General features: G+C 46.6%; 1 protein-coding gene across 6 annotated transcripts in view; it reads left to right on the forward strand.

The window, feature by feature from the left end:
• The window catches only part of LOC137329207 (PH and SEC7 domain-containing protein 3-like), a 333,226-nt gene that overhangs the window by 217,654 nt on the left and 95,204 nt on the right, over positions 1 to 20,368 (forward strand). For all 6 annotated transcript variants that reach the window (XM_067994400.1, XM_067994401.1, XM_067994402.1 and 3 more), the window contains 3 exons: positions 9,508 to 9,705; positions 15,112 to 15,192; positions 18,985 to 19,097. In XM_067994400.1, coding sequence (XP_067850501.1) covers positions 9,508 to 9,705; positions 15,112 to 15,192; positions 18,985 to 19,097 — 392 coding nt within the window. The remainder of the gene's footprint in view (positions 1 to 9,507; positions 9,706 to 15,111; positions 15,193 to 18,984; positions 19,098 to 20,368) is intronic.

Below are 20,368 nucleotides of genomic sequence, written 5' to 3' on the forward strand. Positions count from 1 at the left end.
TGAACACCGGAGAGGGAGGTGGGGTCAGCATGTGAACACTAGTCTCTCTCACTCCATACTAAACAGGTTCACAGGGTCAGAGAGCGGGGACAGGAGGACCAGGCCTTTGGTTTAAGGGTGTATCTTCAGCACCTGTTTCTCGCCCCCCACGCGAATTGGCTGTAAACACTGGCCAAAGCTTATTGGGATGGGTGGATGGTCCTGGGACCCCCACCCGGAAAGATTAAGATCCCGCTCCATGCAGCCCCCTGAATTCTACCGCCACTGATCTTTGGGGGTCGTGCCTAAATCCCCGGGTGGGCTCCACTTGCAGAGCAGGAGAGTTCTCCCTGGTGTCCTGGCCAACTTTTATTCCTCAACCAGCACCACTAAGACAGATTATCTGGTCATTATCACATTTCTGATTGTGGGATCTTGCTGTGCGCAAATTGGCTGCCGCATTTCCTACGTTACAACAGTGACTACGCTGCAAAAACGTACTTCATTGGCTGTAAAGCGCTTTGGGACGTCCTGAGGTCGTGAAAGGCGCTATATAAATGCAAGTCTTGCTTGCTTTCTTGCATTCTTTCCCAGGTGTCATTGATTTACGCCTCGTGCCGACAGCATGGATGGTCCCAACTGAGGGCCAGAGGACGGGAATTCCTGCCCTCTGGCCCCATGCCCCCTTTTTGATAGCTTTATAGGAGTGCTTGGAGGGTCCGCCCACATAGGCCATCCCAGATTCTCACACTTAAAGCTGGGACGCAGCGTATCCGGGTTCTGATTAAGTTTGCAGCCATTCCGCTGGACTCCCGATTTAAGGCAGGAGTCTGCTCGAACGCCCGTGGATGTTTGGGACCAAGGTACCTCACTGGAGGCTTCTTGTAACAATTCTGGAGTGCGGCATGAGGAAATGTAGCAGCCTGAATAGAAAGTTGGTTGACAGAGAGGAAACAAAGGGTTAATGTGCGTTGCTGGGATTGGAGAAGGGTTTTCGAAATGTTGTATCCCAGGAGTCAGTGCTGGGTCCACTTTTATTCTTGATATATTTGGCTGATTTGGACTTGGGCATAAGAAGTGCAATATTAAAATTTGCTTCAGACACAAAAGTTGGGACATTGGCAAACAGTGAGATTAGTGGAATGGGCAGACAGGGCAAATGCAACTTAATGTGGAGAAGTGTGAGGTTATGCATTTTGGGAGCAAAAGCAAAGAATGGGACTGTACACACATGGGAGCTAGTGAAAGGTGTGGGAAAGGGAAGTTATCTCTGTTAGAAACTTGGGTCTAGCTTCCCCCAATGGTTCAGTTGGTAAAGGCAGCTGAGCTATTCAGACCAGAAAGATCTTGGCTACTCTGATGTTTACACTGGGAAAAAGGATAGCTTGTGGTGACCTTGGTGAGGTATATGAGATCCTACAAGGGATTCCTCGAGAGATGTTAAACCGAGGTCCTGTCCTAGATTTTGTGTTAACATCTCATCTGAAAGATGGCACCTCCAGCAATGCAGCAGTCCCTCAGTACTGCACTAAAGTGTCAGTCTGGATTATGTGCATCTTGAAACCACAACCTTCTGACACTGAGCCAAGTTGATACTTTACTAGTTGACACTTTCTTGGTGTTTTTGAAAAATATAGTCATGATTTCTTGGGTATAACATGTAAGAGTTTAACATTCTCGACTGCTATTGCCTCTGCATGTATGTGATTTAATATCCTCCCTGCTTTGATATTGCTATTGATTTTAATCCCTTTCCTTCTTGATTCTTAATTATTAGCCCGGTGTCCAAAAATATAATACCAGCACATTAAGTAATTCAAGAGTTTAATTTTCACTGGTAATGCATTTGCTTAAAATTCCGTGTATGTGTTATTTAACAATCATTAACAGGTTCAAAACTGTAAACACACAAGGTAATTTTACACCATTGCATTAGCCAGTGCGTAATATGAGGAAATAAAACCCTCTTGGGAGTTGACATTATCCATTTGTATGAAATTCCTTAACATTTTAACAAAGAATTAGTGTGTTATTTTAAAATGAGGGACAGAGGAATGTCATATAAACATATTAATACGTTCGCTATTAAAATCACAGCACAGTTTTACTGCATTGATGTAGGACTGCCAGAGTATAAAATCTCAGCCGCATATTATACCTTTTTTTCTATTCGTTCATGGGATGTGGGTGTCGCTGGCGACGCCGGCATTTATTGCCCATCCCGAATTGCCCTTGAGAAGGTGGTGGTGAGCTGCCTTCTTGAACTACGATGTGGAGATGCCGGTGATGGACTGGGGTTAACAATTGTAAACAATTTTACAACACCAAGTTATAGTCCAACGATTTTATTTTTAATCCCACAAGCTTTCGGGGGCTTTCCCCTTCCTCAGGCAGTGTCTGAGGAAGGGGAAAGCACCCGAAAGCTTGTGGGATTAAAAATAAAATCGTTGGACTATAACTTGGTGTTGTAAAATTGTTTACAATTCTTGAGCTACTGCAGTCCGTGTGGTGACGGTTCTCCCACAGTGCTGTTAGGAAGTGAGTTCCAGGATTTTGACCCAGCGACGATGAAGGAACGGCGATATATTTCCAAGTCGGGATGATGTGTGACTTGGAGGGGAATGTGCAGGTGGTGTTGTTCCCATGTGCCTGCTGCTCTTGTCCTTCTAGGTGGTAGAGGTCGCGGGTTTGGGAGGTGCTGTCGAAGAAGCCTTGACGAGTTGCTGCAGTGCATCCTGTAGATGGTACACACTGCAGCCACTGTGCGCCGGTGGTGAAGGGAGTGAATGTTTAGGGTGGTGGGTGGGGTGCCAATCAAGCGGGTTGCTTTGTCCTGGATGGTGTCGAGCTTCTTGAGTGTTGTTGGAGCTGCACTCCTCCAGGCAAGTGGAGAGTATTCCATCACACTCTTGACTTGTGCCTTGTAGATGGTGGAAAGGCTTTGGGGAGTCAGGAGGTGAGTCACTCGCTGCAGAATACCCAGCCTCTGACCTGCTCTTGTAAACAATTTTACAACACCAAGTTATAGTCCAGCAATTTTATTTTAAATTCACAAGCTTTCGGAGATTTTCTCCTTCCTCAGGCAAATGTTTCAAGAGCTCCTTGAAGCCTACGCATTTATACATATAGAACAATACATGGTGTTTACAGACTGCCCCTGCAACTGCCCGTTGCCAAGGCAATCACCGTGTTCAGACAGAGAGGTGTCACCTGCAGAACCCCCGAATACACATTCAACAAAAAAACAAAAAAACAAACAGGGAAAAAAAACAGAGAAAAAAAACACAGAGAGAGGCAGAAACATCCGGAAGGCAGAGAGAGCCAGCAAATGACCCATTATATTAAAAACAGATAACATTTGTTCGCTGGTGGGGTAACGTGTAGCGTGACATGAACCCAAGATCCCGGTTGAGGCCGTCCTCATGGGTGCGGAACTTGGCTATCAATTTCTGCTCGACGATTTTGCGTTGTCGTGTGTCTCGAAGGCCGCCTTGGAGTACGCTTACCCGAAGGTCGGTGGATGAATGTCCATGACTGCTGAAGTGTTCCCCGACTGGGAGGGAACCCTCCTGTTTGGCGATTGTTGCGCGGTGTCCGTTCATCCGTTGTCGCAGCGTCTGCATGGTCTCGCCAATGTACCATGCTCTGGGGCATCCTTTCCTGCAACGTATGAGGTAGACAACGTTGGCCGAGTCACAGGAGTATGAACCATGCACCTGGTGGGTGGTGTCCTCTCGTGTGATGGTGGTATCTGTGTCGATGATCTGGCATGTCTTGCAGAGGTTACCGTGGCAGGGTTGTGTGGCGTCGTGGACGCTGTTCTCTTGAAAGCTAGGTAGTTTGCTGCGAACGATGGTCTGTTTGAGGTTGGGTGGCTGTTTAAAGGCGAGTAGTGGAGGTGTGGGGATGGCCATAGCGAGGTGTTTGTCCTCATTGATGACATGTTGAAGGCTGCGGAGAACATGGCGTAGTTTCTCCGCTCCGGGGAAGTACTGGACGACAAAGGGTACTCTGTTGGTTGCGTCCCGTGTTAGTCTCCTGAGGAGGTCTATGCGATTTTTTGCTGTGGCCCGTCGGAACTGTCGATCGATGAGTCGAGCGTCATATCCCGTTCTTACGAGGGCGTCTTTCAGCGTCTGTAGGTGTCCATCGCGTTCCTCCTCGTCTGAGCAGACCCTGTGTATTCGCAGGGCCTGTCCATAGGGGATGGCCTCTTTGACGTGGTTAGGGTGGAAGCTGGAAAAGTGGAGCATCGTGAGGTTGTCCGTGGGCTTGCGGTAGAGTGAGGTGCTGAGGTGCCCGTCTTTGATGGAGATTCGTGTGTCCAAGAAAGAAACTGATTCTGAGGAGTAGTCCATGGTGAGCTTGATGGTGGGATGGAACTTGTTGATGTTATCGTGTAGTCTCTTTAGTGATTCCTTGCCGTGGGTCCATAGAAAGAAAATGTCGTCGATGTATCTGGTGTATAGTGTTGGTTGGAGGTCTTGTGCAGTGAAGAAGTCCTGCTCGAACTTGTGCATGAAAATGTTGGCGTATTGGGGTGCGAATTTGGTCCCCATGGCTGTTCCGTGTGTTTGGGTAAAGAACTGGTTATCGAAGGTGAAGACATTGTGATCCAGGATGAAGCGGATGAGTTGTAGGATGGCTTCCGGAGATTGGCTGTTGTTGGTGTTGAGTATTGATGCTGTCGCAGCGATGCCGTCATCGTGGGGGATACTGGTGTATAGTGCCGAGACGTCCATCGTGGTGAGAAGTGTTCCTGGTTCAACTGGTCCGTGGGTACTGAGTTTTTGTAGGAAGTCTGTAGTGTCACGACAGAAGCTGGGGGTTCCCTGTACGATGGGTTTCAGGATGCCCTCGATGTATCCAGAGAGGTTCTCACACAGGGTTCCGTTGCCTGATACGATGGGACGTCCGGGTGTGTTGGCTTTGTGTATCTTTGGGAGGCAGTAGAAGTCTCCCACGCGGGGATTACGTGGGATGAGAATGCGTAGGATGCTTTGAAGGTCTGGATCGAAGGTCTTGATCAGTTTGTTGAGCTGGTGGGTGTGTTCTTTGGTCGGATCTGCGGGTAACCGTCTGTAGTGTTCCTGGTTGTCCAGTTGTCGGTATGCTTCTTTGCAATAGTCTGTTCTGTTCTGTATGACTATGGCTCCTCCTTTGTCCGCTGGTTTGATGACGATGTTGTGGTTGGTCTTGAGAGCGTTGATGGCGTTGCGTTGTGCTCGGGTGACATTCTGGACTGTCTTCTGAGTGCGGCTGATGAATCTGGCATTGACGCATTTCCTGACAGCTTGAGCATACATGTCCAGCTGAGGGCAGCGACCCTCCGGAGGAGTCCAGTTTGACTCTTTCCTCTTCGGTTGCTGTACCGCGGATCCCTCTGTCTGCTGTTCCGGATCGTCGATTGTCTCATTGGGTTCGCTGCTGAAATCTTGGGGTTTGTGGTAGAATTCCCGGAGCCTCATTCTCCTGATGAATTCCTCTGTGTCCGCCGCGAGACTAGTGGGGTCCATTTTGGTAGTGGGGCAGAAATTGAGCCCTCGGCTGAGAACTTCGATTTCGTCTGGTTGAAGGGTGTGGTCGGATAAATTGACAATAGACTTCCCTGTGGTTGCAACCGTGGTACCAGGGGAAGCTTGGTCGTTGCTGGTGGTGATGCCGAGTTTCTCAAGCTTCCTGCTCTTGGTTTTCATGTAGGCAGCGTAGCCATATAAATACTGCTCTTGTAGCCACAGTATTTATATGGCTGGTCCAGTTAAGTTTCTGGTCAATGGTGACCCCCAGGATGTTGATGGTGGGGGATTCAGTGATGGTAATGCCGTTGAATGTCAAGGGGAGGTGGTTAGACCTCTCTCTTGTTGGAGATGGTCATTGTCTGGCACTTGTCTGGCAATGACCTGTTATGTTCAATTAATTAATGCCACTGGCCTGTTCCCTTTTTCAAAAATTGCTATCACACGACTAGGCTCCTGGTCCTTTTGAAGGACTCTCCAAAATTTATTTTCAGTTCGTAATAAGGTTACTAAACTAGAAATTTTAGATTGCTATCTAAAAGCAAACCATTTTCAACTTGGCTCAACACTTATTTATTCCTCTCCTCCCAATTTTGAACACTTTATTCCCACCACTCACTCTAATAGAGAAATATTTGACTGTCACTCGAGGTCATACGATACTTATGAATGAGGCAGACCATTTGGCTTAACTTGATTCATCCATCTAGAAAGACCCTATATTCTTCACCCCTCCCCCCATATTGTAGAATCTAATTGTTTCTTAATTGATTCACCCCTCTATCTGGGAGTCTATTCCATACGCTCATCATTCTTTGTGTGAAGGGAAACTTCCTGATGTCAGTCTGAAGTTTGCCTTTTACTAATTTGAACCTGTTTCCACTTGGGTTCTTTGCCCATTGTTTGTGTGAGGTGAGGAGTTTGTGCGCCTTGTTGAAATCACAGGAATAATCCCGCATTCTCGCTTTTCCCTGCAGAAGCGTGGGAAAAAATTGACTTGTATAGAGAAGGACGACAGGTCCCACCTCCTCTTTAGACTCACTGAATTTGACCATCTGTTGGTTGGAGCACATTTGTGACAGCGGCTTCCACATTCCTTTACCATTTTTTGAGATTTCTGGTTGGCGTTTTACAGTTGAAGTTTATAACTTGTGATGCTGCCGTCATAAAGACTGCTCCATCTACCTGTGTAGCTCTGTCATTTGATGCTGCAGGGAGGAATCTGACAACATTTTGATGCTAGACAAGGAAGGAAGAACGCGAGGTGGAGAGATTGAGGGAAGGAATTCTAGAGCCTAGGGTTTGGGTGGCTGACGCCATGGCCACCAACAGTGGAGCAAAAGGATTGGTGATCGCTCAAGAGGCCAGCACTAGAGGAACACAGAATACTCAGAGGGTCGCAGGACTGGACAAGGTCACAGAGATAAGGAAGGACGAGGACATGAAGGGATTTAAACATGAGCATGAGAATTTTAAAGTTGAGGTGTCGGCGACCTGGTAGGTCAGCGAGCACTGTGGCGATGGGTGAGTGGGGTTTGGTGCGAGATAGGATATGGGCAGCAGAGTTTTGGATGAGCACAAGTTTGTGGAGGGTTGAAGACTGGAGACTGGCCAGGACAGCATTAGAATAGTCAACTCTGGGTACGACAAAGGCACTGTTAAGGGTTTTGGCAGCAGTTGGACTGAGGCAGGGGCAGAGGTGGTTGATGTTACGGGGGTGGAAGTAGGTGGTCTTTGTGATGAAGAGGAAATAGAACTGTTACGACATCATTCGCTTAGCAACATGGAATGAGGAATTGTTGCATTATTTGTTCAGCAGCAATGACATCACCAAATGTCAACAATGAATAACCTGGGGGCTCACCACAGGAAGAACCAAATATTTTCTCTCAGTTGCAAGTGAGTTATTAAAACCTTGCCCAATGTTCAATAAAAGTGAGGTTTGGACACCCTACCACTGTGTGATCACATTTAAACAGGGCTTTCCTAATCAATAGAACAGTTTAGAATGGAAAACGTGAGAATGTGGATTGTATAGAAGGAGCTACAGGAGTGTTGCTGACATGGAATGTAGTGAGTGAGTGGAATTTTCTCTGGACTCGTGTTGCAGATGTACTTGATGTTTGGACGTAACACATTTTGTAACAAGCTTTGTGATTAACTCAGCTTTCTAAACAGCACTAAAGTTCCTAGTTTGTTGTAATGCCATTTTCTGAGTGTTTTGCTTTATTGGAGAAACTGCACAGTTTTCTTGGTTTCATCTGTGGCTAATCATCTAATTCAAGAGATTAAATGAATTTGGATCCATGACAATGTGAATGGTACATGGTTTGTTGTAAGGAGTACGGGCTCAATGAGCCAAATGTCCATTTCTACATAGGAATTGCTGGACAAATAAAGACCAAAGTCCGTCTAGTTTGCCGTCTACCATCTTGGTAGTCGTATGATACAACGATAATGGAATTGTTGACTAACCATAGCAATCAATTTCTATCAATTAGGCTACAACAGACCCAGACATGAGGCGAGGAAAACTCCCAGTGGTGGAGAGCTTTGGGAACCATAGGCACAAAGTCACCAGTTCCTCCCAAGCATGCTGTACTTACCATAGGCCGTGTCTCAAAATACTCTCATACTGTAGCCCAAAATATTATTTTCTGAAATAAATTCTATCTAATTTGCATTTGAATGAATCAATATTAACTGCTTCCACCTTCTCCCTAGGGAGCCTGTTCCATAGATCTACCATTTCTCTTTGCATGCTTTTGTCACTGTGTTGAAAGTTGGTGTTTACACTTTTTTTTGGCAGTTTGTTCAGCATTGATGTCTACACTTGCATTGTTCACAGACAGCATGGCACAAAAAAACCCAAAACATTCAGCCACCTCAAGCTCGTCCTTCTGCAGAGCTTGTGTGATCCACACTCGTTGATTCACCCAACCTCATTATTCTCCTAAAGCAACGTTTCTCCTTGACCCCTGAAGATCATCGAGCAAAATCCAGAGAGTCTATCTTTGCACCTCCATTAATTCAATCTGACCAGTTACGTCCACAGCATAACACTTTGTGTTCCACGAGACCGTTTTTTTTGGGCCTAGTTGTTTTGTGCGTGTGGGACTTCCTGGCACAGTGCCTTGTAACTAGATCTTTTCACTGTGATTATACATTTACGGTTGGGCATCTCGGAGAAAAGTATGAAATGTTGCTGCAAAAACACAAAGTTCCAAAGCATGCGAGTACCTGCTAATCTAGGTTAATCCTTGGAACCTTTGGTCTTTTTCTAACCAGATATCTAGCCAGCTTCTTTTTTTGTTATTTGAAGGAATTAATCAATGCTCCATTTACTGTTTCTGATGAGGATCTATCCACATATCCAATGGCCTGGATTGGAGAGGGGGAAGAATCTGAACCTACGATCTTGCTTCTTAATGTTCAGTTCTGTCATCAAAATTTAAATTAACCACCTTGTCTCCATTTATGTCATTACCAACTTTCAGCATTTTAAAACCCTGGATCATGCCCCTTAATCTCCTCTCCAATGAAAACAAGCTTAATTCCATGAGTACTGATGAAAGGTCATCAACCTAAAATGTTGGGGTTCATTTTAATCTAACCGGCCACGTGGGAAACTGACGGAATCGGGTGGAAGGTCGGTTTTAACCCCCTGTCCGATTTTACACTCTCATGACTTCAATGGAGAGTAAAATCTGGCGGGTTGTAAAACAGATGGCCGATCTGATCAAGTCAGTTTCCCGCCAGGCGGGTTAGGTTAAAATGACCCCTTTAACTCTGTTTCTCTCTCCCCAGATGCTGCCTGACTTGCTTGAGTGTTTCCAGCATTTTCTGTTTTTATCTCCATTCCAGGATCTTATCTCCGTCGTTTTCCCAGAAGTTATTACACGTTCTGTCCTTGCTTTGTGTCGTTAAAATGTTGGTGACTCTGGAAGTTCATGTGTTTTCTTTCTCTTCTCTTTCCCCCCCCCCTCACCCCACCACCACCTTTTTATCATAGCGAGGGCGGCCTGAAGGAAATGTATCCAGATGGGGACCTTGAACTGGGCAGCATGGAGCAGCTGGAACTCCACAGCAGCACTGATGTGGTGAGCAACGGCAATAAGAGTGACCTGGAGGCAGCCAGGAGGCTGGCCAAGCGGCTGTACAATCTAGAAGGGTTCAAACGGTCTGACGTCGCACGACACTTGGGAAAAAAGTAAGTCTGAGCAGCTCTCTGTTGAACGGTGTACCTGGGAAGCCTTTGTTAATCTGAATTTGACTGATTCAACATGTATAATAACCATGAGAGGTCAGTGCTCATGGTTGGGAGAGGTTTAGCCACAATCTTATGTTGTGGTGCTGGTCTCTAGATGAGGGATCTAACGTCAGTCGCTGCTATTTGTGTAATGAAAGGACGGGGCTTATTAGTGATGCTGCTGCAGACGGGTTGTGCAGAGTATGGACTGGAGGTTGTATCACGTACAATAGGAATCCTTGTCCCACTTAGGGTCTGGATGACATGGGAACACAGGAACAAAAGTAGGCCATTCAGCCCCTCGAGCCTGTTCCGCCAAGATGTGCTTTCTTAGATGAGGGACTTTGGGAGTTCAGAGCAGGTAAGAAGGATACCAGTAAGTATACAGATATCTACCTTTACAACTTTTAGGGTTATGTGATAATTCAGAGCACATCCTTCTCCTTCAAATAACAGAATCTCAATAATACGGTTGTGATATACTTAAATACCCAGCATTCGCTTTCTTTAGCAATTACACTGCCACTTTTATTTTAGAATGTAGTCTCTGGTCCCACACAGGCTCTTTCGCTGCTTCAAAAACCCTCCTTATTCTAATTCTCTCTGCTGGTTCTCTCATTTTCCCATGCTAGCCAGAACAATATTTTGTCTCTGTCCCGAGCTCTTTTGGCCCTTCACCTGAGACAGAGTATGTTTTGCCAGTGCAACTGAGGGGATTTGTCCCATTTTATATATGATGTTTAACTCTGGCTTGGCATAAATAACCCATTTTGCACTATTATCAGTTTAGTTAGTTGAGTCCTGTCATTATGTAGATATCGTTACGATGTCTCATAGACTCAGTGCATTGATAATTTTATTGCCTACAGGATTAGGACATCACATGTATAATGAACATTTATCAGACTGTACAAGGTGTGCCAGAAATAATTTGCAGATGTGCTAAAGTTTCTACCAGGAGTTTATGGAATAAACCAATGTAAATACAATGGCAATATGCGATGGATAACTATTATTGTATATTTGTGGTATGTGCAACTTAATCCCTATATAGAAGTAAACAACCTGATTGACACTCCGCTGGCAATTTTTAAAAAAAAGTTCATTCAGCAGTGTCCTTGCATTCAGGCCAGTCAGTGCACCACTGCAATACGAGTAGCAGCTGACACTTAATATACGGCCTAGCTCATGGTGCTTCATCCTCTGCAACAAATTGTCAGCTTTGGCTCCGTGGTAGCACACTCACTTCAGAGTCAAAAGGTCATGGGTTCAAATCCCACTTCAGATACTTGAGCACATAGTCCAGACTGACATTTCAGTGGAGTACTGAGACAGTGCTGCACTGTCGAAGGTACTGTTTTTCAGATATGACGTTAAACCGAGGCCACATCTGCCCTCGCAGGTGGACGTAAAAGATCCCATAGCACTATTCGAAGGACAGCAGGGGAGTTCTTGCGGTGTCCTGGCCAATATTTATCCCTCAACCAATGTCACTAAAACAGATTATTTAGTCATAATCACATTGCTGTTTGTGGGACCTTGATGTGCACAAATTTGTTGCTGCGTTTCCTACTTTACAACAGTGACTACACTTTAAAAATACTTCATTGGCTGTAAAATGCTTTGAGAAGTCCTGAGGTCGTGAAAGGCACCATATAAATGCTAACATAATGGCCACCATACTGGGAACAAAACTCACAACGCCTAAAAGGTACAATTTTTAACTAATAGAATGAAATTGGAATATGAAGAGAGTACAGCATGGGGAAATGCTGAATAAGGTGGGTGTTCACTTCTAAAAACCTGTGAAGCTCACTCACCATTATATCACTGAGTCATAGAGTCATAGAGTTATACAGCACGGATAGAGGCCCTTCGGCCCATCGTGTCCGCGCCGGCCATCAAGCCCTGTCTACTCTAATCCCATATTCCAGCATTTGGTCCGTAGCCTTGTACGCTATGGCATTTCAAGTGCTCATCCAAATGCTTCTTGAATGTTGTGAGGGTTCCTGCCTCCACAACCCTTTCAGGCAGTGAGTTCCAGACTCCAACCACCCTCTGGGTGAAAAAGTTCTTTCTCAAATCCCCTCTAAACCTCCCGCGTTTTACCTTGAATCTATGCCCCCTTGTTATAGAACCCTCAACGAAGGGAAAAAGCTCCTTAGTATCCATCCTATCTGTGCCCCTCATAATTTTGTACACCTCAATCATGTCCCCCCTCAGCCTCCTCTGCTCCAAGGAAAACAAACCCAATCTTCCCAGTCTCTCTTCATAGCTGAAGCGCTCCAGCCCTGGTAACATCCTGGTGAATCTCCTCTGCACCCTCTCCAAAGCGATCACATCCTTCCTGTAGTGTGGCGACCAGAACTGCACACAGTACTCCAGCTGTGGCCTAACCAGTGTTTTATACAGCTCCATCATAACCTCCTTGCTCTTATATTCTATGCCTCGGCTAATAAAGGCAAGTATCCCATATGCCTTCTTTACCACCTTATCTACCTGTTCCGCCGCCTTCAGGGATCTGTGAACTTGCACACCAAGATCCCTCTGACCCTCTGTCTTGCCTAGGGTCCTCCCATTCATTGTGTATTCCCTTGCCTTGTTAGTCCCTCCAAAGTGCATCACCTCGCACTTTTCCGGGTTAAATTCCATTTGCCACTGTTCCGCCCATCTGACCAACCCATCTATATTGTCCTGCAGACTGAGGCTATCCTCCTCGCTATTTACCACCCTACCAATTTTTGTATCATCAGCGAACTTACTGATCATACCTTTTACATTCATATTCAAGTCATTAATGTAGACCACAAACAGCAAGGGACCCAGCACCGATCCCTGTGGTACCCCACTGGCCACAGGCTTCCAGTCACAAAAACAACCTTCGACCATCACCCTCTGCCTTCTGCCACTAAGCCAGTTTTGTATCCAAAGTGCCAAGGCACCCTGGATTCCCATGGGCTCGTACCTTCTTGACCAGTCTCCTGTGGGGGACTTTATCGAAGGCCTTACTGAAATCCATGTATACCACATCCACTGCGTTACCCTCATCCACACGCCTAGTCACCCCCTCAAAAAATTCAGTCAAATTAGTCAGACATGATCTTCCCATGACAAAGCCATGTTGACTATCCCTGATTAATCCTTGCTTCTCCAAGTGGAGACTAATTTTGTCCTTCAGAATTTTTTCCAATAATTTTCCTACCACTGATGTTAGGCTCACTGGCCTGTCGTTCCCCGGTTTTTCCCTTCTCCCCTTCACATGGAACAGTCAGTGAAGTAGTGCTATCCTCTGCAGTATCTTCTATACATTGTCTGTGACCATGAGTCCCAGGCTAGCTTTCATGCAAAAGACCATCATAATTCATTTCATTCTGCGGCACTCCAAAGCCACAGGCCTTCCTTTTCCTTTACTATAACTCACTGTCACTTGTGAGTCATCCTCCATAGATCAGAGCTGAAGTTACTAAAATTGCAAACGGTTCCCCAGTAACCAATATGTGCGTTCCTTTTTGTACCTGTTTATTTGCAATGACAACTACTCCTGTTTGATCTCTGCAGACTTCTAAAGTGTGTTTAATTGAAACCAGGACAAGCCTGGTAAAAAGACGGCTTTGTTTTATTGAAGTAAGAGTAGAACTGAAAAGTGCAATCCTTTTGATTTATTTTCAATCAACTTGTTATGATTTTCAATTAAAAACACATGTGATACATTATTAGGGCAGCAGGAGAGTTTGCATAATTATCTCGCATGAAACAACTGTTGTGCAGTTGTAAGCTGTGCACAGTAATTACTGCCATGTCTTTCTGATTCATTATGTTAGAAATAGATTATAAAAGCTTAGCAAAACAAGAGCATTGGTGCAACAAAAGCACAATACTGCAGATGCTGGAAATCTGAAATAAAAAGAGAAAATGCTGGAAATACTCAGCAGGTCAGGCAGCATCTGTGGAGAGAGAAACAGAGTTAATGTTTCAGATTGATGACCTTTCGTCAGAACTGGAAGAAGTTCGAGATTTAACAGTTTATAAGCAAGTACAGAGGGGAGGAAAGAACAAAGGGGAAGGTCTGTGATAGGGTGGAGGGCATGAGTGATTAAATGACAAAAGGGATAATGGTGCGGGGCAAGGAGGGTGGTAATGGGACAAGTAAAGAAACAAAAGATGGGTCTAGAGGAGCTGTAAATGGCAGCAGCAGAATCATTACCAGCACCTGCTGTTTGAAAAAAATGGGAGCAGTGGTTATGTTCCAAAGCTATTGAAATCAATGTTGAGTCTGGAAGGTTGCAAAGTGCCTAATCGAAAGATGAGGTGCTGTTCCTCGAGCTTCCGTTGAGCTTTGGAACAGTGTAGAAGACCGAGGGCAAAGAGCATTGATGGGTGCTATTGTGTTGAATGGGAAGAGAATGGAGGTAAAAAGAGTTTGGAATCCGTACTTAAGCAGTGCAGCATGTTGGACTTTATTAACACATGGAGGGTTGGGATGTATATTCACTGCATCACCCTCCCCGTGCTATTCATTTCCTGGTGTCATCCATATTGTGGGGAGATGCAAAGCAGAGACCAGGGCCTCCTCCACTTAGGGGAAAGGGGAAATTGTTGGGGAGAGATATCATTAGACAGCATTCCTGAACCTTCTAACGATGTTCAAAGGGGTACTGGCAAAAAGTCTAGGAGCAATTGACCTGCCCTTCATCTTGATAGTCAGTGCAAGGCTAGCAAACGGAGAAAACAATAACTGGGGCGGGGGAGAAGGGTTTATAGTCCACCAGCCCTAATTTAGTTTGGAATTCTTGCATGTACATGTATTTCTCCTATTGTCAATGGAAAATCAATGACAAAGCAAAAAGTTAGCTTTCTCCACAAAAGTTAACTCTCCCTTTATGTCTCGGTTGGTCTGGGGCAGTCTGTCGCAGAGCTTCATTGACTAGGAAGTCCGAGGTTTGATTCCAGGCCTGTGCTGAGTTATCTCTCCTCAGCTGGGGTAACTGTAGAGACGTGTCCATCGCTTCGGTGCCCCTGGCCTCGGCGAGGGATGTCGTTTGGGTTTCCTACTGCTGTAAACGCCACATGTGTGGATATAGGACGAGGACAGGATGGGTTGACTAGCCGGCCAACATTCGTTGTCTAGGCTCACAGATGAATGGCTGTTTTATCGAGGTTCCAGTGCCTGTGGAACTGTACCCCTGAATGAGTCAATGCCTTCACCTGAGAAAATTGGAAAATTTTCACATTGATTTAAGAAAAGTTGCTTTGTATTTAGTTGCAAGTCTCAAGTTACTTCAGGAATCCATCTGTATATGAAGATGACGGAGGCTCATTCTGACCATTACATATAATAATATAATCATTCCTCTTTCCCTTTCACAGTAATGAATTCAGCAAGTTAGTGGCTGAAGAATACCTCAGATTTTTTGACTTCACCAAGTTGACTTTGGACCAGTCCCTAAGGTAAGCTGGAGGTTATTACATGTCACAGGTTCTTTTCCCCCTAACGTGCTAATGCTGGTTTGTGTCTTGATAATTGACTGATGCTTGCATTTCCAAAGACTGCAAATCTTACCAAGGGATAAAACCCCTAGATTGGCAAAGTTTTCCTATTGGCTTTCTTTCCCCCTGCCTATCACGGTGAGTGATTTTGGCGCTGAGGAATGGGACACTTTTCGGGAACCCAGTGTCAGCATCAGGCACTGAGGTACAGCACAGCTAGATGCGGAGTGAAGCTTCCTCTACCCTGCCCCAACAACATGCCTCTACTCTCACATCCCAATCTTTCCCCATTCGAAAAAGCTTTGACTCGATAACATACACAGGTAACGAGTGTACGTGTTAATCCTATCCCTCCATTTTTTGCCTTCTCTGACTCCTACACTTTGCTGTATCAGTGAAGTATTTACGTGGCAGAGTATGTAAGGAGTTCTTTTCTCACTTGCCAGTTTTGACTACCCTGGTGATCCAGCGTGTTCTGTACCTGTGCTACTGATAATACTTTACAAGCACTCGCCTGGAGGTTCCTGGGGGCCCACTCTGCTGGTGTAGGGTCAGTGGAGCAGAATCCTCGTCTGTTTTAGCCCCAAATTGGAGATGCCATTCCAAATCCTGAGGACAGAGTCATTTGCATATCTGGGTGGGGGAGGGGCCACTGGCACCTGCAAGGCCACATCAGCGATGCCTGTCCTGGACCAATTCGCTCCACCCTTCTAAGGAAGAGTGACGCCTTGCTGTTGTGTCTGATGTCCCCCCGAGTTCCAACAGGGCTGAAGCTCAAAATGTTTCTTTATAAAGTCTTGGGCTCTCACTGCAGCCAGTCTGACACTAGAGAAGGTGCTGGATCCCCTCAGGGATCGAGTGCCTTGTTCTCGTGAAGGGTTGGGATCTTCAGAAAGCCTCAAAGGTCTCAACTGACGTGAGTCCCGCTGAGTCCTTTCAATGGCGTAAAAGTTGGAGTTCCCTGGTGAAGCTTGGGAGCTCCCCTGACCCCCGCCCCACCCCACCCCCCCCACCAAACTTGATGTAGGGGGGTGAGCGGAAGATCCACCATGCCCCTCCCAACCGGAATTTAAAAGTCCGCTCCAAACAGAGCGGAACCGGATTCCGGCCCATATTCTGGGCTCCCCCGGGCGGAGATTAGATTCAGGCCCGCTTCCCCACTCAGGAATTTCGGAGCCACAGGTCTGAAGCAAGGCTGGCTAGACCAACAGACATTTCCAGAAGCGACAGCGGGAATTATCCTACTTGTTATAGGACATGATTTCCCGCCCCCACCTCCCCAACCAATCCCACACTGCCTACCACTTGATTTGCAAAGAAGAAAATAGCCATTCTCAGTTGAAGAGACAATGTCTTCCTTTCTTCTTCCTGTGGTTTGACCGAGGATTCTGAAAGCATTCACGCTGTTGGCTCCAGTTAAAGCAGTGAATCAGTTTGCTGTGGCAATGCTGAGCCCTCCGAATCCTTCAGCAAGCTCTGTAAATGTGTGGTGATGTGACAGTGACAGCTATTGGCAGAACATCAACACTACACCCATTTTTGCTTTTATACTTTGACAAGCTTCTCCTCCCGATACTTTGGATCCTTGTGCGATCTAATTGGAGGTTGACCAATTTGTTCTTTTCTCCCCCTACGCCCTCCCGCTCACCCCTCCCTCAGTGTCCCTCGGTCCTGTACAGTTCTTCTAACCATCACTTCTCCTCCTTCAGTGAACAGGGATGGATTGATTTGATTGAATGGCTCGAGGGGCCATGTGGTCTACTCCTGCTCCTATTTCTTATGTTCTTATGATTGGCTTGCCCCCTGACATCTCTGCAGGAAAGTAGTAAAACAACTGCATTCATTCAAAAAGTAATGGGTTGCACAGGGGCAGATGTTGCAGAAAAGCTCCTCCAGAGCTTTAACTGTTACTGGGTCACTGCATTGCTGGCTGGTAGGGAAATCCCTTCACCACCAGTACACAGGTGAATGCAGTGCATCAGTCATCCAGCCTAGTATCAGCCATGTGTTGCTTTTGCTACTTCAATAATATTATCTGGTTGTATTATGGAGGAATCATCAAAATGTCTCCAGGTGCTTCACACAATACATTACTTTATATTGAGAATTGTTAAAATAACCCTGTAATGTAAATGGAGCTATTTCAAGAGCTGTGGGCTGGAATTTGAATGTGGCACAGCTTCCTGAATTGGTTTTATGTAATAAAGGAATTGTAGATGGGATTTAATCTCTGCTACATGCACAGATACAATATAACTTCCTATGCTAATTTTGAATTCTCAAGTTTGATTGAGCATTAACTGACTGTACTCGCACCAGTGGGTGAGATACTGATGCTCAGGTTGAGGGCAGGTGTTGCAAACTAAATACAAACAGTAGAGTGTCTATTGACAGCAGTGTGTCAGCCCGTGGGTCGCGGTGTGTCAGCCCGTGGGTCGCGGTGTGTCAGCCCGTGGGTCGCGGTGTGTCAGCCCGTGGGTCGCGGTGTGTCAGCCCGTGGGTCGCGGTGTGTCAGCCCGTGGGTCGCGGTGTGTCAGCCCGTGGGTCGCGGTGTGTCAGCCCGTGGGTCGCGGTGTGTCAGCCCGTGGGTCGCGGTGTGTCAGCCCGTGGGTCGCGGTGTGTCAGCCCGTGGGTCGCGGTGTGTCAGCCCGTGGGTCGCGGTGTGTCAGCCCGTGGGTCGCGGTGTGTCAGCCCGTGGGTCGCGGTGTGTCAGCCCGTGGGTCGCGGTGTGTCAGCCCGTGGGTCGCGGTGTGTCAGCCCGTGGGTCGCGGTGTGTCAGCCCGTGGGTCGCGGTGTGTCAGCCCGTGGGTCGCGGTGTGTCAGCCCGTGGGTCGCGGTGTGTCAGCCCGTGGGTCGCGGTGTGTCAGCCCGTGGGTCGCGGTGTGTCAGCCCGTGGGTCGCGGTGTGTCAGCCCGTGGGTCGCGGTGTGTCAGCCCGTGGGTCGCGGTGTGTCAGCCCGTGGGTCGCGGTGTGTCAGCCCGTGGGTCGCGGTGTGTCAGCCCGTGGGTCGCGGTGTGTCAGCCCGTGGGTCGCGGTGTGTCAGCCCGTGGGTCGCGGTGTGTCAGCCCGTGGGTCGCGGTGTGTCAGCCCGTGGGTCGCGGTGTGTCAGCCCGTGGGTCGCGGTGTGTCAGCCCGTGGGTCGCGGTGTGTCAGCCCGTGGGTCGCGGTGTGTCAGCCCGTGGGTCGGAGGTGGGGCGGGACTTATGGCAACAGTCTATTTTACAGCAAACAAAGTCTATTTACTCAGCAGTCTACAGGGTCTATTTAAAAAGAATCTCTACGAACTAGAGGAAACAGAGCTGATGACCGTAACTACTGCAACTTCTCCCAACAAAAGCACAATGATTTCTCCAACAAAATGCAGTGATAGGTGGATAGTTGCATACAAATGATGTGCGTAAAATCAATCCCAGTCACTTATAGCAGTGCGGTCTCCAGTCATGATTGACGGCAGAATTACCCAATCGTCTCCGTTCTGGCCAGGAATAATGGTGTCACTATAAGCAGCCTGCAAACAGACTCTGATTACCTTCGGACTGAAACTCCGGACAGGCGAGGCTTCGAGAAAATATCTCTGAGATTTGATGCATGAGCTGCTGTACTTTGGGGAATAAGCCTACATTTAATTTCAAAACCTAGGTTGTAAGAACAGTTTGTTTAGTTGCGGATGTCCTGTGTTAAAGTTGCACAACAAATGTTTATAAGGGAAGTGGCAGCTTCTGTTCCTTTAACGATTTTTTTGTTCTGTTGCAGATTTTTCTTGAAAGCATTTGCACTAATGGGAGAGACTCAGGAGCGAGAGCGGGTTTTAATCCACTTCTCCGACAGATACCATGAGTGTAACCTGGGCACTATTCCTTCTCAAGGTAGGTCCTCAGACCAGTGCGTTGTGCAGTCACAGTTCTGTGTTACTACTTAGAATAGAGGCATGGGATCAGATCAGGTACAGGGGTATTACTGTGAGACGAAGAGGCCAGCTGGTCCATCAAGTCGGTCATGTTCTGACATGGTGCAACCTACACACCTCATCAACCCCATCCCAAGTCCATGGGACCAAGCCCAGACCTGACAGAGCAACTAAATATATCAGCCAGCAGCAAAATACTGTGGGTGCTGGAAATCTGAAATAAAAACAGAAAATGCTGGAAAAGCTCAGTGAGTGAGATAGCATCTGTGGAGAAAGAAACAGTTAACATTTCAGATCGAAGACCTTTCGTCAGAACTGGAAGATGTTAAGAGTTAACAGTTTGTAAGCAAGTACAGGGCTAGGGAAAGTGGGGGAAGGAGGGGAGGGGAGGAAAGAACAAAAGGGAAGATCTGTGATAGGGTAGAGGGCACGGGTGATTAAATGACAAAAGGGATGATGAGGCAAGGCAAGGAAGGTTGTAATGGGACAAGTTAAGAAACAAGATGATTCAACATTGATTTCAATAACTTCAGACCATAACCACTGCTCCCAATTTTTTTTGTAGGACTGTAGTTGCTGGTTATGGTTCTGCTGCTGCCATTTACAGCTCCTCTAGACCCATCTTCTGTTTCTTAACTTGTCCCATTACAACCTTCCTTGCCTTGCCTCATCATCCCTTTTGTCACTTAATCACTCGTGCCCTCTACCCTATCACGGATCTTCCCTTTTTGTTCTTTCCTCCCCTCCAACCCCCCTCCCTTTCCCTGGCTCTGTACTTGCTTACAAACTGTTAACACTTTAACATCTTCCTGTTCTGATGAAAGGTCTTCAACCTGAAACATTAACTCTTCTTCTTTCTGCACAGATGCTGCCTCACTTGCTGAGCTTTTCCAGCATTTTCTGTTTTTATTTTATATTAAATATATCAGCCACTGGCTGGCATAACGCAGCCCCGTTCTTTTAAGCACCCCTAGGATGAACACTATCCGGGCCAGCAGCCTGATCTGCTTTGAGGTCCAATTCTACCAAGGGCTATTTCCACATCAACTTTTACACATTAAACTTTAGCGCCAATTCTAGCTTAGCATCACCTTCAGTGGTGAAGAGTTATGCAACGCAGCCATTTAAAACCTCAGCCATGTCATGGGACTCGACCCAGAATCCCACAGTGACCCTATGTATTCTTTAATGGCTCTCTGGCTCTTAACATAGTTATCACTAACAAGATAT

The sequence above is a fragment of the Heptranchias perlo genome, chromosome 1 (genome assembly GCF_035084215.1).
Source record: "Heptranchias perlo isolate sHepPer1 chromosome 1, sHepPer1.hap1, whole genome shotgun sequence".
Lineage (NCBI taxonomy): Eukaryota > Metazoa > Chordata > Chondrichthyes > Hexanchiformes > Hexanchidae > Heptranchias > Heptranchias perlo.